Below are 19,830 nucleotides of genomic sequence, written 5' to 3'. Positions count from 1 at the left end.
TGTGAGTATACACAATGGAATACTACTCGGCCATAAAAAAGAATGAAAGTTTGCCATTTGCAGCAACATGGGCGGACTTAGAGGGCATTATGCTAAATGAAACGAGTCAGAGAAAGACTAAGAGTGTATGATATCACTTATATGTAGGATTTAAAAATATATAACAAAAAATAAAAATAGATAACAAACTAGTAACTCTAACAAAAAAGAACCAGACTCACAGATACAGAGAGCAAACGAGTGGCTACCAATAGGAGAGGGAAGTGGGGAGGAGGATAGGGGTAGGGGAGTAAGAGAGACAGGCTATTAGATATAAAATAAGCTATAAGGATATACTATACAACACAGGGAAGATAGCCAATATTTTATGATAACTATAAATGGAAAATAACCTTCAAAAATTGTGAATCACTATATTGTATACATGTAACTTATATAATACTGTACAGCAACTTTATATTAATTTTTGAAAAGAGTAAATTGAACTTAACCCAAGAAAGAGAGAGAAACAAAGACAGGATTCAAAGCTAGGCATCTGGCTTCAGAACTTATGCTCCTGTTTCCTATATGGCTGTGTTTCTTGCTCCTGCTGCTGCTGCTGCTGCTGCTAAGTCACTTCAGTCGTGTCCGACTCTGTGCGACCCCATAGACGGCAGCCCATCAGGCTCTGCCATCCCTGAGATTCTCCAGGCAAGAGTACTGGAATGGATTGCCATTTCCTTCTCCAATGCATGAAAGTGAAAAGTGAAAGCGAAGTCGCTCAGTCGTGTCCAACTCTTAGCTAGTTTACTTCTATTCCTAGTATACACTGAAAAGTATGATCCTGATTGCATTCATGATGAAAAGTCTCAAGTATGCAGTCACACAAGTCACACAGTCATATCCAGGCTAAATAACCTACAACCTAACAGGAGCCTTGATGATCCTATATAACGATGGTCAGCTTTTCCCCTAAGGTAGGTTTCTTCCAGCACAGGTCAAGTACCAGGCCCCTGCTTAGCGACAGGCACAGATCTGGTCACCAACAGCCCTGAATGGCTGACCCTACTGTGCTCCGGGTCCTCTCACCCCAGCCTGGTAGGGATGGTTTCCTCTGCCTCCCAGCAAGGAGTGCATACCAGGAAGCTACTTGTGCAATCCTGAAGTTCTCAGACTCCATTACTTTTTGGAAATTTACTACAGCACATTTATTAGCATACTATAAAGAACAGCATCTCCATAAATAATTAAACCCAAACTACACTGATCAAAGCAAACGAGCAAAATGTTCCTGGTGATGCAACCAGACTTGGTTCACCCACTAACTCAAACGACGAGGTGTCTCACAAGAGGTCCCCATTAACAATGGTTAGTAAGACACAGACTTCCCAGTAAGGAGCTGGTCCTTACTGTCTGCAGTCACTGCGGTGCGCAGGCAGGGTGGCCACAGGATACAGCCAGGGAGCAAGAGGGAGGAATCTACTCCTCAGTCTCTCCAGCTAGCCTTGTGTGTACTCATGCTATGCCTCACTCTATCCGACCTGTAAAATGGGCAGCACCCTACTTCACTTGAGTGAATATAACAGAAAATGGTCTGTAAAAGCAAAAAAAAAAAAGAGAGAAGCAGGAGCGTGCAGAGGACAGCTATAGAAAGACAGACCAGGAGAGAGTCCACACTGTAGGCTGCCATGCTTCTGTCTGAGCCTCATACCCTTCATCTCTCTGCTGAATGATGTGATGAAGACTGTTCCCAACAGCACAGCCAGCCTTGACATCCTGTTGGCCTAAGGTGCCCACAGCATCTCCCACAATGACCCTCCTCCTCTGAGCTCACAGCCTGAAACAATCACTTGGCAAATAATCACACATCACCCCGTGGCATCTGTCTTATTGTCATGTGTTATTAAACTTTACAGAAGACCAGCCTCATACCCAAAGCATATTAGAAGGACCGTGAGGCAAATGCCATCTTATCCTTCTTTGTCTCTCCATCACAGTCCTACCAACCCCACAGTCCCCAGAACCGTGCCACACACCCAGTGAACACTAGGCAAATGGTTGAATATCTTATGTGAGTCCATCTGATCTCTCAAGCACATAAGGAAAAAGCCAGGAGGGTTGACTAGTACCTATTTCCATCCTCTCATTAAGTGGGGTAGAGAGGTCTCTACATCTTCTGTTAAAAGTCATACATACAATAATAAACCAAGTGCATAAACTCAGCACTGTTAAGAAACAGTGTCAGCTGTCCCCCCGGATCAGCTAGGGCACCGTCCAGTTCCCAGGGTCAGGTCAGCAAGTACGGACTGAGCTATGTGTCAAGCACTGGACCACATGTCACAAAGACCACAGGAGAAAAGCAGAACTCGCAGGAGATGTGGGACGTGGGGTGCTGTAGCAAGTATTTTAGCCCTCATCCCTCACCTTCGAAACACTCATAAAACAACCAAGTGATAACCTAAGTATAATCAAGAGTGTGGTACACACTGTAAATTCTATAAACAGGCAAATAAAGGCTGCTAGGAAAGCTTCTAAAGAGAATCCTGTTTGGATCTTAAACTGAACCATAAGGAATGCGCGTGTCTCCATAGAGGAAGAGGGGTATCCTGAGTGGAGAAGACCTCAAGAGCAAAGGCTTGGAGTGAAGAAGGGGATGGGGACGATGAAGGGGCTGCCTTGGCTAGAGTGAAGGGGTCTATCAGGGAACAGTCAAATGCGGAGCTGAAGAAGCAGACCCAGGACATATGCAGTGAGGGGCCTTGAAAGCCAGGCTGCTGCTGCTGCTGCTGCTAAGTCACTTCAGTCGTGTCTGACTCTGTGCGACCCCATAGACGGCAGCCCACCAGGCTCCGCCATCCCTGGGATCCTCCCGACAAGAATACTGGAATGGGTTGCCACTTCCTTCTCCAATGCATGAAAATGAAAAGTGAAAGTGAAATCGCTCAGCAGTGTCGGACTCCTCGCGACCCCATGGACTGCAGCCCACCAGGCTCCTCCATCCATGGGACTTTCCAGGCAAGAGTATTGGACTTTCCAGGCAAGAGGGGTGCCACTGCCCTCTCCATGAAAGCCAGGCTAACTGACTTTAAATTCAAATTCAAGAAGCTAAAGGGTCTCAAGCTAGAATGGAGACCTACTGGATGAAATGCTCCTGGATACAGCAGCTGTCAAGTTATGAACAACCTGAGAAAATTATTGCTATCCCAAGGGACAAGGCTTTCCAATTCCTTCGTAGCCTCTGCTCAGTGAGACTTGGGACTCACTCAGTCACTGACTTAGTCAAACCCAGTTGAGTTTCTCTACTGCACACAAGGCAGAGCTCTCTTGTCTCCGCTCTCTACCAACGAAGTTAGAGCAGCATCCAGACCTTTCAGTAACCCATCACCCAGAGGAATAACCAAGGTTAGCTGAAGGCCATCTATCCCACAGTACCAATGATACTTACCCCAAGTGGCCCACCAGGCACTGGCATGCTACACTTTCCAACTTCACAAGACCTCTTTCCCCCTAAACTTGCTGCAAACTCATCCTCTGACATCTTCTCCTCATAGGGAAGTGTCTCAAGCCAGCCAGGAGCATCCCTGGTGGCTCAGATGGTAAAGTCTGCCTGCAACACGGGAGACCCAGATTCGGCCCCTGCATGGAGACGATGCCCTGGAGAAGAAAATAGCAACCCAATCCAGTAATCTTGTTTGGAAAATTCCAAGGATGGAGGAGCCTGGTGGGCTACAGTCCATGGGATCACAAAGAGTCAGACATGACTGAGCAACTAACACTTCAAGTGAGCCAAGAGGTCAAAGGAAGCAGAAAATCAATAGTTAAATCAAGCCCCCAGGCCCTGGAGTACCTGGCCTTGGATAAACCCTTCGGACACAACCTCCTATTTCAGCAGCCAGCTTTGTCACACTTCTCTGCGCCCTGTAGGATGATTCAGGGCCCACAGAGCATCCAGTTCCAAAGTTCCCCCAGTTACAGTAAGAGATTTACCTAGCCCGAGGAAGAAGCAGTTCTCCCTTCGGCCCCCTGAGCCTTCACCATCCCCTCCCCTTAAATCCAACACAATCAGAGAAGCCACTTCCTGTGTGCCTTCTCTGCCAACTACAAAGCGAGTTCCAACCGCTGCATTTCTGCAATCATTAAATCAGGCCTCCCAATTAAGGAGTTTGCAACTTCTGCTCACCTTGGAAATCACTGCAGGATCTGGGAAGCAAATCACGCCCTGTAACCAACCAACTGGGCCATCAGAGAAAATGCAGAGCAGACAGCCTGTGTGTGGCCACTCCACTCCCCGCCTCCCACCCCCAGGCTGACAGCGAGTGACCGGGAGCAATTAGTGCTGCTCTGTCCCACTGCATTTCCCAGCTCTGTCTCCACTGAGATGGCTTCCCTTGTAATATTAATTAAAAACAGATTCTTTTTGGCAAACCCCTGAAGAATGGCTCCAGTGGCAGGCTTCTTTATTAAGCCTCTGAGAAGACAAAATGCATTAAGATATTGTGACACGGGTACGGTGAGCGGGGACGAGAAGGCTAGACATCCCAGCCAAAAGCTATTTGAAAAATCTGTTTGGGAGCCACAGTTAGATGCTCCAGTGAGTGAGACACAATTAATCTGATCAAATCTGTCACTATTTTGCACATTAGGAGTAAATATTTTAGAGTGTTGTCCAGCTGAATTAGTTAAGAGCATGAACTCATGCCTGGGAGCATCTGGGTGTTCCACCTGCTGGTGTGCTCGGGGCAGGATAGGGACCTTGAGTGATCAGCATCTTCCCATTTCTCTTCACCAAGGTGCAGCGTTAGGCACAAGAATTAAAGACTATCTGGCAAAGCATCCCAACCAGACACACCGCAGGGCAGCACACTGAGTGAGCCGCTGGAAAGGCATGGGGATCAGTCTAAGGGAGGAGGCAGCACTCTCAGAGTGTGAACAAACGAGGGATTCCCCCATCACAGCTTTATAATGCTCAGGGGGCCTGGAAAGGGGGCTGCTGTCTTCACAGCCCCCCTCTCTCCAGGGTCACTTGCCAACTCACTAACCAAGCAGGAAGGCGTATTTCTTCTTTCAAAAGAGAAGAGCAGGCTGATGTGATTTTCTGTATCCCTGTAAGCCCCAGGGTCTGGACTCCCTCTGGGCGTTTGTGAAACACTTTCTAGCCCATTAATCACCAGAATCCCAGCTGGAGACAACCAAAGAGAAAAGCAAATCGCTCTTCCAGAGTACAGGCTTCAAGCCCAAGCTCACTCACCTCTCCTTCCGAAATACCTGGCAGGGCAAAAAAGGCCAGAGGGGAACCCAGACCCCGTCTCCTCCTGACTCAAACCTGCTGGGCACTTCCTCTGTTGCCCACCAAGTCATGCCAGCCCCTCCTGGGACCAAAGTGAATATGTGATTCAAGCCTGGAATAAGACTCTCAGCCCCTGGGCACATGCTGGGCACGTGGGGAAGGGGGTGGAGACCTTCACTTGCATATCCTCATGTGCGTGCATATGTGCTCAGTTGCTGCAGTCTTGTCTGACTCTCTGCAACCCTGTGGACTGTAGCCCGCCAGGCTCCTCTTTCCATGGGATTTTCCAGGCAAGGATATTGGAGTGGTTTGCCATGCCCTCCTCCAGGGGACCTTCCCAACCCAAGGACTGAACCCACATCTCCTGCGTCTCCTGCATTGCAGGTGGATTCCTTACTCATTGAGCCACCTGGGAGGCCCCATCTCCTCATGCCTGACCACAAATGGCCAGAGTAGAGTTCAGTTTTCAGATATACGGAGTAACTGGAAACTCTCCTCCAGAAGGAACTCACAGGAGGAATGTGGTCCACCAGAGGCAGTTGAGGGAGAGCAGCAAGCCCCACAATGTGTTAACTGGTGGCCTTCCTGGAGAAGGACATAGTTAACACTCAAGTCAGAAGGGAAGATGGAATTTTCTTTTCATGCCAAAAGAGCTTGAAACAAGGATCCATGTTCTCTGCCTTGAGGACTTCTCCAACCAATGATAAAGGGACCTTCCAGAAGGAACATCCTCTCCATCAATCCTTACCCTGGCTTTTTTTTTCCCTAACAGCACCTTCTTTTGCTGACCTCAGGAAAGGAGGAGAGGAGAAAGAAATTGATTAGATTTAAAAAAAGAAAGAAAGAAACCGGGTAATGTTGCAGAAACTGGTTTTCTAGCTACTCCCCCTCACCAGGGGTTGTTTCCTTAAAGTCTCCCAGAGGCAGGGCTGGGTTAGCTTGTTTGCTCATCTTCCTCAGAGCAAAACAGACTGACCCTTGAGGAAGCCTTTTCCACTGGAAGTGCCTGTGAAGCATGGTCTAAAGAGGCAGTCCCGCTCTGGAGCAGAGAGAGTGGACACACGGGGTCCCCGCACTCACCTGTGCTGCCGTAATACCCTTTGCTCAGACAGTAAGTCTGGCCAGGAGCACAACCAATGAACCCCCGAGGGGGGCTACTCCTGGACTGCCCAACTCTTATCGCTATCACTAAGAACTCCAAGGCCAACTGGTCCGCTCCTCAGGCCCTTCGGGCCCGCCTTTTTAACCGGAGAGCCATTTCCCAGGAGGGTATAGGGTTAGACTTGCCCCCTCACTTTCTCTGCTGTACAACTGCCTTGAAGATAGTCAGAGAAGACCATGCACATGTAACTACTATCTGCAGAGAGCATGCTCTAACATCCCATCTTCAGGGAATTTGTCAACACACAGAAATGATCCTTAAAAGCAGAAACGTAAGAGAACTCTTTCAGCAGAGTGAATTTATATCGTCCCAGTGTGGCACTCTAAAATCGAAGGACACCACCTCCTCCTCCTCCTCCTCCTCCTAGGGATACATTTGCTTCCACACATCCAGTCCATCCTCCTCACTGAGTAAGAACAGGAACAAAATAATGCACATACACGCGATTGCTCATTCTCAAACCAAGAGAAGTTGAGAGTCACAAACCCTGCTGTCAGAGAACTACATGTCGCCCTGTCTCTCTCTCTCCACCTCCCCCCGCCACACACACACACAATCCTCCCAGCACCTGCAAGTCCTCCATCACCCATCCCTCGTACATGTCCACCCCCTAAGCCCAGAGCTGACCACTTTGAAGCTGTGGGGGGCCCTCACTGAGATGCAGCCACCACCACGCTGCTGAGGAGCTGGTCTGCCCAAATGCTTCCAGCCCCGGCTGGGCTGCCTGCTTGGTGCTGTATGTCTATAAGAACCAGGAAATCTGTGCTCGGTATTGCTGATGAGCCCCTCTGTAAAGACTCCTCGCTTTCCTGTTACTCACAAGTCACCCCTGCGACACCCCCCAGGCGCTGTTAAAATAAGGCGAGGATTTCCTAGGGAAACCTTTAATGTCAGTCATGAGAAATACAAAGGGAGCGGCGGCGGTGCTTTCCCATCGAGTGAGCTCCCCAAAGCTGCAGGTAGGGACATCCACCATCCTCCAGATTCTGCCCAGAGGCCCGGTTCTGAGCTGATGCTATGAGCCAGAGACGAGGAAAGGGTTTTTGCAGGATTGGCTGAAGTGGGGCCCGAGGAAGGCAGGAGAGTGGGGTAAATGGCTGGAGCCGTCCCCCACGGTTCCTGGGCTGGACTGCTCGCTCTGGCGGCCAGCTGGGGGCGGGGTGGGGAGCCCCTCCGGGTACACGCTGCGGGCTGCAGCAGCTGCAGGGGTAGATTGTATTCTGCGCCCTAAGGCCGGCCCGCGGCCGCCCGGAGGCTCTGGAGACGCCGGAGTAGATTCCAGGGCGCCACCTGTCGGTACAGCAGCTTCCCAGGGTAACCTGGCAGCCGAAAGACGCGGAGAGGCGCGTAGAAAGCCCCGGCGAGTTTGCAGTCGCAGGACGCAGCGGCAGGGGCGATTCTGTGCTCAGAGACTTAAGTGTGCTTCTGCTTGCATGAGAGCAAGCGGTGCGGGACGGGTGTTGAATTTCACTTCACACTAAACTTTTTTTCCCTGCCTCTCCTATAGCTTTGCAGGGCAGCTGCCTGGGTTTTGAAGGGGAAAACTGATGTCAAGAAAGGCCCAGACTTGGGCCAACTTGGCCCAGCCTCCCGCTAAGACTGGGACAAAGTGTGCCTGGGGACACACAGGGCAGCATCCTAAGTGGGGCGGGCAGGAGTAGTCCGAATGGCACCATCTCCTGGTTCTCTCCTGTGGTTGGAGGAGCGAGGGGAACCCCGGGCAGTCACAGGAGTCAGTCAGCCTGTCCAGCGGTTCTTTCCCCAGATCAGTACACTTCCCCGCCCAAGAATCCATGCGCGCACACACACCGGACAGGACAACTGACTCCCCGAGCCGAGTGCCAGAGAAAGTGATCACTGATCCCAATAAGGCACCTCTTTTCCCCTCTTTCCTCCAGACAGCCCCAATCCTAGGGTCTCCGGTAAACAAATTCACACGGTCTTACAACAAACTCCGATAACCTGTTGGGGGCGTGGGGAAAGCGGGATGCACCAGACCAAAAGTCGAGGAGCCCCCTGCTCCCGCCTTCACCTCAACCCAGGGCAACTATCTGCCCCTCCTTCCCGCCCGCCCGCCCACCGCACCCCACCCCTCATTTTCCTTTGCCGTCGGGAGACTGTGAGCTCCGCAGCCGGGCGGATACTCACGCTGCTGTTGTGTCCCGACCAGTGCACCATGGCTTGGTTGTGAGCCGAGTCCCCGGTCAGCGCGAACGAGGTGCTGGGTAACCGGAGCTCTTCAGTCGCTGAACCCCCGGTCCGTGGTGCCTTCACCTCCTCCCGGAGACCCTTGGCCAGAGGGCGGCTTCCTTTGGAACCATCGGCTAAGACAGAAGCCCGGGCATCCCCGTGTTCCAGGGCACTGGGGGGCTGCGCCCGACGACTCCTCCTCACGCCGCTAGGCTTGCCAGGAGTCGAGATGCCCGGTCCCCACCGCGAGCTTGCTGGAGACAGCCCTCCGGCTTCTTGCTTCTTTCTGCCGCTGCCTCTGCTTGGCTGGGGCAGCGGCTCTGGTCCCGGCCGGCGCTCCAGTGCGGCGCCTCTCCGTACAGTCGCCAGCTCCTCCGGCCACTGGCTTGCCATTGCCAGCGGTGAGAGACGAGGCAGCGCCGGGGACCGCGAAGCCAGAGCCGCTAGGCGCCCAGGACCGCCCGCGGTGTCCCAAGTGATCTCGGCGCCAGCCAGGACCCACGTCGACAGGAGCAGGAGCCCGGTCCGGGCGAGGGGCGCCCCGGGCCAGCCTGCAGGGCGCTCGGTGCGCGCCGCCTCCATCCCGCTGCGGCTGCCGCGGCTCGGGCTGGCAAGTGTGTGGCGCCAGCCGAGGTGCGGGTCCGGCGCGGGGGGTGTGCGCTGCGCGCGCCGGCGAGCGAGCAAAATGAGTGTGTGTCGGGGGAGTGGGGAGGGGGCGGCCGGGAAGGAGGTGGCTCGGCCTGGTGCGCCTTGCTGGTCCTCTCCAGTCTTCGCTCCTGGCTCTCGATCGCTGGCTCTCTCCTCCACAGGGTGATTCCAAAACCCGAGAAAAATTAATAAATACCCCGTAGGTGCTTTTTCATTTTCTTAAAATAAGATTCCCCCAAAATCTTCCCCGCTGAGCTGCTTCAGAAATTTTGTCAAAAGGAGTATTCAAAGGTAATAAGAAAATCCTCTTTTAAAATATGAAAAGCAACCCCAATCCAGGAGGAGAGGCTGGCGACGGACCCTAGTCCGGAGTCTCTCTGAAACCCAGCCTCCAACCTCTTCTCGGCGAAGAGTTGGGAGCCGCTTCTGGCCGCTTTTGGGGGGGTTACTCTTCGGGCATGCTGTGGGGGCTGGAGATAGCGCGCAGGGAAAGTTGGGGGGTGGTCTCGCGGGAGGAGGAGGAGTGAAGTGTTTTCAGCGCCAACTGTTCAGGTTGGGGAGCCTAACGGGAGCCCGGAGTCTTCGTGCAGAGGCAGCCTGCGGAAGCCGAGCGCCGGATGGACTCCGCTCCGGGCTCCCCAGCCTATTCTTCCCGCCACCCCCACTTCTACCCAGTGCCTCCGCCCGGTGCGGGGGCGCGGGGAATGCGTGCGTGCGCGTGCGTGAGGGGAGGCTAGGAGTGCGCCCGAGGCTGGCGGGCGGGCACCCAGGGTGGGGGTACCTGGCTGAATCAGGGGTGCCTGGGTGTGCGGGGGCGCGCGACTCTCTGCGTGCGCGTTTGCACGCGTGTTTGTGCGTGTTAGTGTGAGCAATGGAGTGTGGGGCAGGGAGGGGTGCGCTCGGGCTGTGGGCACGTGTGGATCAGGCACGGGCTGTGTTTGCATTTCCATGAACCTGTGAGTCGTCAGAAAGGCAATATTGAGAGTAAGGCCGGCGGTTCTGGACCGCCCGCTCCTCCAAGGCGCCCAGCTCACCCATAGGCCCCCATCGCCTGCGGACGTAAGCTGACTGTTGCTAGAACCTCCGGGAGGGTTGGAGGAGAGAACTAGGAGGCGCTGGCAGCCCGGTCTGGGGTTTGCCAGCTCCTCCCCGATTCGCCAGCTCTTCTTCCCAGGATCCCAGCTGGAGCTGGGGAAAGACAGTCGTCCAGACCGGTTGCTCCTACCCGGAGGACGAGAGCCCATCTTTCCGCCTGCGATTATGAGATTGCTCCCTCATCTCCCCAGATTCATTACTAAAAGGGCTCAGTTGTTCTCTCAAAGTGTCGGGCTGCCAATTAGAGGGTCCCGGCCAGCGCCGCGCAGGCATGGGGATCAGTCCCCACTGTCCCCAGTTGCAGAAGCACAGCCGGGCCGCGTGGAACTCAGCCTTGACTCTTCCCGACCGAAGGAAAGGGGAGACTCGGGGTGAGCTGGAGAGAGGAACCTAGACCCAAAGACAATCTGAGGATGTAGTTTACAGGCCCTGGGGCAAGTATAGCAGCGGCTGCTGCGAGGAGCTCCGGGAATTTCTAGGGGTTGAAAAGACCTAGATGCGTGGAACGGGAGGAGGGGCTATTAAGAAAGGAGTAGGATGGAGGGAGTCTTCTGGAATCGATAGATGAGTTCTCTATCGGGGGAGGGGGCTGCAAGGAGAGGGAAGGAAAGAAAGGTGGAAGGAAAGGTTTAAAAAGGGCGGAGGGGCAGGGGGGTTGCGGACAAAGACAGCGGGGAGGTGACGAAGTGGTGGAGAGAGGGCGAAATACTGTTGCAAAAAGAAAGGGGCGAGCAAAGAAGAGGCAAAAGAGAGCCACAGGAGGGTCAAGAGGGATGCGGAGGACAGAGGCGCCTGGGATCAGAGCCTGCCAAGGATGGAGACAACCTGCGGTTCCCAGGAGCCGCCACCAGACCCGTGGTGAACTTGCTTTAACGCCCGCCCGCCAAGAGCTGAAATGGAAATTGGGAACGGAGGAGGCTAGGGCACAAAACCACACCGATGACCACGTACGTCCCACTCAGAATGAGACTGGTCCTTGGAGTCTGTGGGTTTCCGAAGACCACGTCGATCAGCCGCCCCAAGAAAAGTTCCGGCGCTGAAGGCTGAGATGGGCTCAGAATCAGGCGCTGGACCCGAGCCGGCAATCCGCAGGTTCCCAGCGCCCCTGCCGGCGAAGGCCTGGCACTGCAGCCGGAGCCGAAGCTCTGGGCTTGGGGAGGGACGGGAAGCCTCCCCTCTGCTTGGGCTCTGAGCGAAGCTGGTAGATGTCAGAGCAGCTGAAGGGCTGGATCTGGACTGTTAGGTAGGGCTGCCGGACCAGAAGCTCACATAGCCCAGGGAGGGTCCGGCCTTCCAAGCCCCAGGCCCGCAGGGGAGGTGGGCTGTCCAAGCCCCTGCGGTTCCCCGTGGAGGGCAGTTGTCTGCAAGAGCAAAGCTGGGGTCTCTCCTCTTTCTCTCCCACCCAGATGCAGCCCACAGAAAGGTCCCATCCTCAAGGTGGACTTGTGGATATGTGGCTATGAAATATTTGTTTGGGAAAAAATGGATAAAAGACTCCAGGTACAACATTTTCATGTCTTTTCCTGCACCAGTCCCTCCTCTTAGCCTTCTCCACTCATTAGCACAGCCTCTCCTATCTTCTGTCTCTCCCTGCTTCACCCCTTGCCTAACAACCCTCTGGGCTGTGCCGCCCCTCCCTCTGCAGCTGCTCACTTCCCATCAGCCTTCTTTAGTGTCCAGACCTCTGCAGGTCTCTCCTTCCTCACCAACCTCTCTCTGCTGGACTTTCTGCAACCTGACATCTGCCTTTAGGTGACTCATCAAAGCCCTATCCCAACATACACCTCCAGTGGCTCCCTGAGACAGCAGGCCCAGCAGCCTCTGCTTCGCGCATTTGCAAGTGTGTTCCATTTGAAAAGATCTCCCTTGGTCTACATGGTACCCAGGTTCTTCTGGGTTCTCTCTGACCAACCTTAGTCAAGTTTACCAGCCTCTCTTCTTCCTTACACATCTTAAATGTGGAGCCTCAATCTCCATCATCTCCCCAGTTCTCTGTACCTGGTTCTCATTCCACCTTCTCTCCATGAGTAAGCCCCACGTTCTCATCCATTTCTGTGCTACTTCAAAAATCACCAGTGCATTAACTCCTGGATATACAACCCTACTCCGTCCTCTCCTGTGAGCTTCCTATCCAAATTCCCTTTTGCATGTCCACATTGAAAACCATATGCATCAATTTCTAAAAACCATCCCCAGTACCTCAGTTATGCAGACTAGACATTTAACATGTAACCTTAGCTCTTTCCTCTTTTAATCCCCACATCCAGGAAAATCATTGCAAAGTCCTATTTTAAAAACCTTTTTACCTGTCCTTTTCTGTCTGTTCCCAGGGTCACTGCCTTAGATCTGAACTTCATCGTCTCTTGTAGGACTCTGCTATGCTTTCCTGTCTTTTCCTGCTCTTCCGCGCTTTGTTTCTCCAAGCCAACCTCTCCACTGTCCATCTGTGCTGTCCAGTATAAACATGTGAGCCACAAAGGTAATTTAAAATTTTCTGGTAGCCTCATTTTAAAAAGTAAGAAGAAACTAATGAGATTCATGTTAATGGTATATTTCAATGAGCTATATATATCCAAAATATTTTCATTTAAACTTATAGTCAACAGAAAAAGTATTGAAGTATTTTTACATATTTTTGTACTAAGTCTTCAAAAATTCAGTGTGTATTTTACACTTATGAAAGTGAAAGTCTATCAGTTGTGTCCAACTCTTTGCAACCTCATGGACTATACAGTCCATGGAATTCTCCAGGCCAGAATACTGGAGTGGGTAGCTTTTTCCCTTCTCCAGAGGATCTTCCCAACCCAAGGATCAAACTCAGGTCTCCTGCATTGCACGTGGATTCTTTGCCAGCTGAGCCACAAGGTAAGTCCCATTTTATACTTATAGCACATCCCAGCTCAGACTAACTACATTTCAAGTGCTCGGTAACTGCATGTGACTAATGGCTATTGTTTTAGACAGCACAGTTCCAAGCTCCATGCTATTGGCGGAAATAAACTCTTAAACAGAAGGAAGATGATGTCACAGATTGCTCTCCTCAAAAATTGCCCATGAAGTCCAAACTTTTTAGAATGGTGCCCAACACTCCAGGCATTCCCTCACCTCCAGGAACTTGATTATTCTCTCTCTTAAGCCTGTAATCTGTCCTCTGCCACAGTTCCTGTTCTGGTTTGGTTTAAATGCCAGCTCTTCCATGAACCCAGCCCCCACTATCCCATAATGCCTCAGACTGCATCCATCATTATCATTACTGCGTCATCTTCGTCATCATCACCAAATTCTTTGTCTTCCTGCCCTAAGATGGGAGTTGTTAAATGTTTATCTGGAATTTAAAAGAGAGGGCTCCCATGTCCTTTGCTGGCATAATGCCTACTGCAGCTGAGAAAGGCCTGTTGGGAGCTAAGATTAGCCCTAGCCCAGTCCCAGTGGGGAGAGCAAAGAAGCCCTCATGAAGAATATATTTTCCCTCTGGGTTTCTAGCCTGTTACAAACAACTGGAGAAAATAAATTGTTTGCTATAAGTTATCCATGAGAGTACCTGAAACATCACCCTAATATGGCTTCTTTCAGGTTTTGTTTTTTTGTTTTTTAACCATCACAGTGAAATAACACTCAGGGAAATTGCACTTTCTCTCCCATCACAGATATACACACGTGCACATACTCACACAGTCTTCCAACCCCTTAATAATCTAACAAATATCTTGCCACCAGCACCCACAGCTGGCACATATAGGGAAGCATCGCAATTATGCCTGTTTCTCATACTTTATAACATGTTCAGCACTCATTTGAGGATCTAAAGACAAATTCCTCATAAAACTCAGAGCCAGGAAAACATTGGATTTCTCCTGTGAAGCTGACATGCCAACATTCCTAAAGGCTTCCTTAAAATGGCTTTGTCTTCTCACTCTGTTGTCCTCGTGTCTCACTAGGCAGGCTGAGTATCATGTTCACTTGCTCTAACAGTCTTCAGAACAAGATCTTTATCCTCTGCTCCCCTTTTATGAAATCCTGTTTGTTTTATTGTTTGATGTCCTTTGGTCATACTATATCTGTGCATTGTTGATAAGCCACTTCATATCCTTTTAAGAACTAAATAGGAAATTAATTAATTGATTAACATCAAAACAACAGTCCACATTGTAACTCTGGATTTCTACAGAGGAAATGATTATAAAACAAAACCTGAAATGCAGATGAAAGCAGTTAGAAGACCACTGACATCAGGACTTCACACAGTAGTGGGAAGAAGTGTGCAGAAAACAAGAACTGTCTGTTTTGCTTAATGCTCTATCTTCAAGCACCTGGCCCAATACCTGGCAAAGCACTGACCCTCAGTAAATGTGCAATAAGAGACAAAACAGGTGAATGCAGATAATAACGTTTCTGCTGCAACTACGGATCATCTTTTCTTTTTAGCATATGCGTACTTTCTAAAGAAGCAAAAGCTTGGAGATTTGACTAACACTGTTCCCTACCACAGGTGACCATCTGCCCAGCAGTCGCAGGTATAGGTAGTACGTTAGGAATCTTACCTCAAAAGGCACCAAAAATTTTATGATGAGGGAAAGTGGAAAAGAAAGAAGAAAAGCAGAGGAAAGAAGGCAGGAAAGAACAACCTGAAAACCGACATTTAGCCCAGGCTTTCTTCACAGCAGGCTTTAGGTCTTCTATGCCCACTGCTTCATATAATTCTGACAAAGTCATTTTTCTCAGTTCCAGTCAACAGACTGAGAAGCAAAAATGTATACAGGTGAAGCAGTGATGAGGAAGTGGTCACGGTGATGGTAATGATGAGCATTAACATGTGATGAGATAACTCTGAACCAGATGTGTGGTAAGGACCCATCAGCATTCCAGCAGAGTGATTTAAGAGTTCAGACTTTGGAGCTAAATTTCTGTGTTCGCATTCCACCATACCAAACACCAACGGTGCGATTTTAAACAAATGACTTAACCTCTTTGCATCTCTATCGTTGTTGTTCAGTTGCTCATCTGTAAATAGGGATGGTGAAAATTCTTACTGATAGAATCTCCAGTTCAGTTCAGTTCAATAGCTCAGTTGTGTCCAACTCTTTGTGACCCCATGAATTGCAGCATGCCAGGCCTCCCTGTCCATCACCAACTCCCGGGGTTTACTCAAACTCATGTCCATCGAGTCAGTGATGCCATCCAACCATCTCATCCTCTGTCATCCCCTTCTCCTCCTGCGCCCAATCCCTCCCAGCATCAGTGTCTTTTCCAATGAGTCAACTCTTCACATGAGGTGGCCAAAGTATTGGAGTTCCAGCTTCAACATCAGTCCTTCCAATGAACATTCAGGACTGATCTCCTTTAGGATGGACAGGTTGGATCTCCTTGCAGTCCAAGGGCCTTTCAAGAGTCTTCTCCAACACCACAGTTCAAAAGCATCAATTCTTCGGCACTCAGCTTTCTTCACAGTCCAACTCTCACATCCATACGTGACCACTGGAAAAACCACAGCCTTGACTACATGGACCTTTTCCGACAAAGTAATGTCTCTGCTTTTTAATATGCTATCTAGGTTGGTCATAACTTTCCTTCCAAGGAATAAGCGTCTGTTAATTTCATGGCTGCAATCACCATCTGCACTGATTTTGGAGCCCCCAAAATAAAGTCTGCCACTGTTTCCACTGTTTCCCCATCTGTTTGCCATTAACTGATGGGACCAGATGCCATGATCTTCATTTTCTGAATGTTGAGCTTTAAGCCAACTTTTTCACTCTCCTCTTTCACTTTCATCAAGAGGGTCTTTGGGTCCTCTTCACTTTCTGCCATAAGGGTCGTGTCATCTGCATATCTGAGGTTATTGATATTTCTCCCAGCAATCTTGATTCCAGCTTGTGCTTCTTCCAGCCCAGCGTTTCTCATGATGTACTCTACTGCTAATTCACTTCAGTCGTCTCCAACTCTGTGCGACCCCATAGCAGACTACCAGGCTCCGTCCCTGGGATTCTCCAGGCAAGAACACTGGAGTGGGTTGCCATTTCCTTCTCCAATGCATGAAAGTGAAAAGTGAAAGTGAAGTCGCTCAGTCGTGTCCGACCTCAGCGACCCCATGGACTGCAGCCTTCCAGGCTCCTCCATCCATGGGATTTTCCAGGCAAGAGTACTGGAGTGGGGTGCCATTGCCTTCTCCGATGATGTACTCTGCATATAAGTTAAATAAGCAGGGTGACAATATACAGCCTTGATGTACTCCTTTTCCTGTTTGGAACCTTAGTGAAGATTAAATGGATTAATGTACATACAACAGTTAAACAAAGTGCAGTACCAATACAGTGCTTTATTAAGTCTGGCTATAAATGTCCTTACTCTTCTTAATAGTCTTGTGGAGGCCAGTATTTTGTGCCCATTTTACAGATGAGGAAACTTTGATTCAGACAGGTTAGGTAGCATACCTCGTGAGTGACAGAACTAGGGGTTTGAATCCAGATCTGTTTGACATAGGGCTAAGCTCTTGCACAGTGGTCTCTACTGTCTTCCTACCCCAGGCAGATCACATAACATGCCCTAGAAAATACTTGTATTCAGGTCTATTTGGCTCCAAAGCTTTGTGCTCTTTCTGCTGCATCACCTATCTTCCCACCTAAGGACACACCATGAGGACTAACCCTGGTAGCTGATACTCACTGAGCATATGGCTCCCATAACATGCCTAGCAATTTAAGAAGAGGTTAGTGATTTGGTTGGCGGTGTCCTTTTCTTTAAATGGCACTCCCTAGTAAAGAAGTGATTATGGTAGTCAGTGAATTCCAGGCGTGCATTCAAGTAGTGAGTTCAGGTTTGAAGAAGTCAAGTCAACAAGTGGGAAATGAAGAACATCCAGGAAAGCACATACCCATTAAGCTACAGAAAGTCATCAACAACTTTGTCAACATTTTCCCCAAAGTCACGCTTCCAAAAGAAAAGAAGGGCAAAAATCTAAGGAGGTGAATGCAATTGGGAAAGAAGGTTTGAAGGAACATGGGATTTTCTTTTTAATTATTATTCTCCCCATTGCTCTAAATGTCTTTCTTAAAGAAAAAGTGGTCTCTGTAAAACAACATGGAAAATGAAAGCTTCCAACTAAGACCCTTGGCACTGGTGAGAGGATAACCCAGGAGAACAAGCATATGAGCCTGAGAAAGCGCAGTTTGAGAGGTTGGAGGGGAATCCATAGAGCATGGCATCACTGAAGCAAGGGAAATGAGAGTTTTATAAAGAGTAGGCTGTGTTACCAAGTGCTCCTGGGTCAGCTCACAAGCCCCCAAGCTCCGAACAGACTGCATCCTGCTGGATCTCAAATACCATCCTAGGCAAGGGGACCAGGAGGAGGACACCTCCTTCCACCTCAGCCTCCTGACCCAAGTTCTGACCTTGGCCACAAAGACCAGACATGTATTTTTTTAAGGCAAGTGTGTTAATCTAGGTATTACAAGAAGCAGATGACACAACAGGATTAGACCTGCAAGCCCTGTAAGGGGAAAAGAGAGGAAGCCAGGAGCGGTGGCTGAGAAAGCCACCAGCCCAAGATGCATGTCTGGACTCTCATGGAGGAAAGAGGGGAGGGAAGAAGGAAAGATGGGTGAAAGAACCTTTGGTTACTGTGCATTCTTATAATGTGTGGCAAGACAGAGGGGAGTCCCCAAGTCGGAGCCACTCCTTGAGGAGTTCTCTAGCTCCCAGAATCAGGCCTGCCATGGTATCCACACCACACCCGGCCGTGGCTTGGAGCGGCCTCTGGGAAACACAGCTTGGGCACTAATGTGGTAATGGATTTCAGAGCACCGCTGTTGGGGCATTGGTCAATTAGCCATTATTCAGCTTTTCATTCTAAAAGAAGGTATTCTCACATTATCCCCACAGGGTGGTTTTGAGAAGTCAATGAATAATATATGTAAACGCTTAACCTAGTGCCTGATGAACCTAACAGGCTCTTCCTAAATGCTTGTCAAATGAATAAAAGAGTAATTGAATGAATGAACAGAAGATAGAAAGGAGATCTGAGCAATTTGAAGTAGAATATCTTACAGTAGAAAGGCAGGGAATTTTCTAGGAGAGGTGGAGATGAGGATATGAAAGGATTTAAAATGTAGTCTTGGCTTTCCCAGCGCTAGCTGAGAAATTTTAACAAGTCTCCTGGTTATGACAGAGGAAAGAAAATCCACTTCACTGATTTTGAGGATTAAAGGAAAGAACATACAAGGAAGTAACAAGCAAACTTACAGAGTGACACAAAAGGAAAGGTGTGGCCTGCTGTTGTAGGTGACATCCACGTAGTTACAGAGCTCATCTCTTTAGACTGGATCCAAGACAACCCCCAGTTCAGATTTCTAGAACCCAGTATTTGCTTAGAGAGACTCTTTGTTGCATTCAGCCTCCCTTTCTTTTCCCATGACTTCTAGTTCTGTGCTCTCCAAAGAATTTTATACAGAAAGAGCATCTAATTCATCCTTCAAAGTTGATGTCTTAATGTCCCCTTCCTGGGAGTATAATATTTGCCTTTAAAAAGACACCAGCAGATGTTTACCAAGTTTAACAAGGGGAATAGACCAGCACGTGAAACTCCAGGCAGCAGTGACAGGGAGGTCCTAGCGGAGCTGTCCTGTCCCCCAGGGATACCCCTGTTGGGTTCAGGCCCAGAGAGCGGGGAAGAAAATAGGACTGGAGGTGAAATGGAAAAGCAAAGACAAGACAAGAGAAGGGCGAGAAAAGGAGAGAGAGACGAGGTCCCTGGATGGTGGTAGTGGGAATATTGGGGAGAAAAAGACTAAACAAATAAGCTTTCAGGTCCTGGAGATGGGACATGATTTCCTGGGAGAGTCCAGTGGACAAGCAAGGATTCTGGATCCAAACAAGTTCAAATCCGAGTTCTGCCTTTCTGGCTGTGTGACCCTGGGGAAAGTGTGTAACCCTTCTGAGTTTCTCCATCTGTAGATGTCAATGGTTCCTATCTCAATGAGTTTTTGAGGATCCAATGAGGCAATGCCTGAATAGTGCCTGACACATAAGTAGCACTTTATAAATTACAATTAGACCCCCTTAATCTCCCCTCTCTAATTCCTCTTTTTATCCCCCCCCCAAAAAAAACATATGTTCTATCAGCCCAATGATGATTTCTGGAGAAGTCAAAGGTTTTATTCCCATGATGAGATTGCAGAATTAGAGGGCAAATCATCTCTTACAAAAGGCCTCAGGGGCCACCTCCATGCTGTGGCTCTGAACAATGGTGTGCACCCCACCTCCTCCCAGAGTCCTGGGAGGTGGTCAGATCCAGACCCCCCAATGCTCAGAGAACTTAAACCCACCCTCCAAAGCTAAGAAGAGGGAAGACTAGGAGATTTCCTCTCAGAGCAAGTTAGGATCCAAGAGAAGGAAAAAAGAGTGGTCTGGGTGGAGAAACCAAGGGGAAAGAGCCCCCCGAGTTTGAACAGTCAAAGAGAGATGAGGCTGCAGCTCA

The 19,830-nt window shown here is 49.8% G+C and overlaps 1 protein-coding gene across 1 annotated transcript in view; it reads right to left on the bottom strand.

Annotated features, from left to right (window-relative positions):
• Window positions 1-9,918, bottom strand: part of SORCS3 (sortilin related VPS10 domain containing receptor 3) — a 654,973-nt gene extending 645,055 nt beyond the window's left edge. The window contains exon 1 of the mRNA XM_004020175.5: window positions 8,577-9,918. Coding sequence (XP_004020224.2) covers window positions 8,577-9,200 — 624 coding nt within the window. The 5' untranslated portion in view covers window positions 9,201-9,918. The remainder of the gene's footprint in view (window positions 1-8,576) is intronic.
• Window positions 9,919-19,830: the final 9,912 nt, after the last annotated feature.

Source organism: Ovis aries, chromosome 22, assembly GCF_016772045.2.
Source record: "Ovis aries strain OAR_USU_Benz2616 breed Rambouillet chromosome 22, ARS-UI_Ramb_v3.0, whole genome shotgun sequence".
NCBI lineage: Eukaryota > Metazoa > Chordata > Mammalia > Artiodactyla > Bovidae > Ovis > Ovis aries.
Note: the sequence above shows the minus strand (reverse complement) of the source record. Positions and strands in the feature narration are given on the sequence as shown.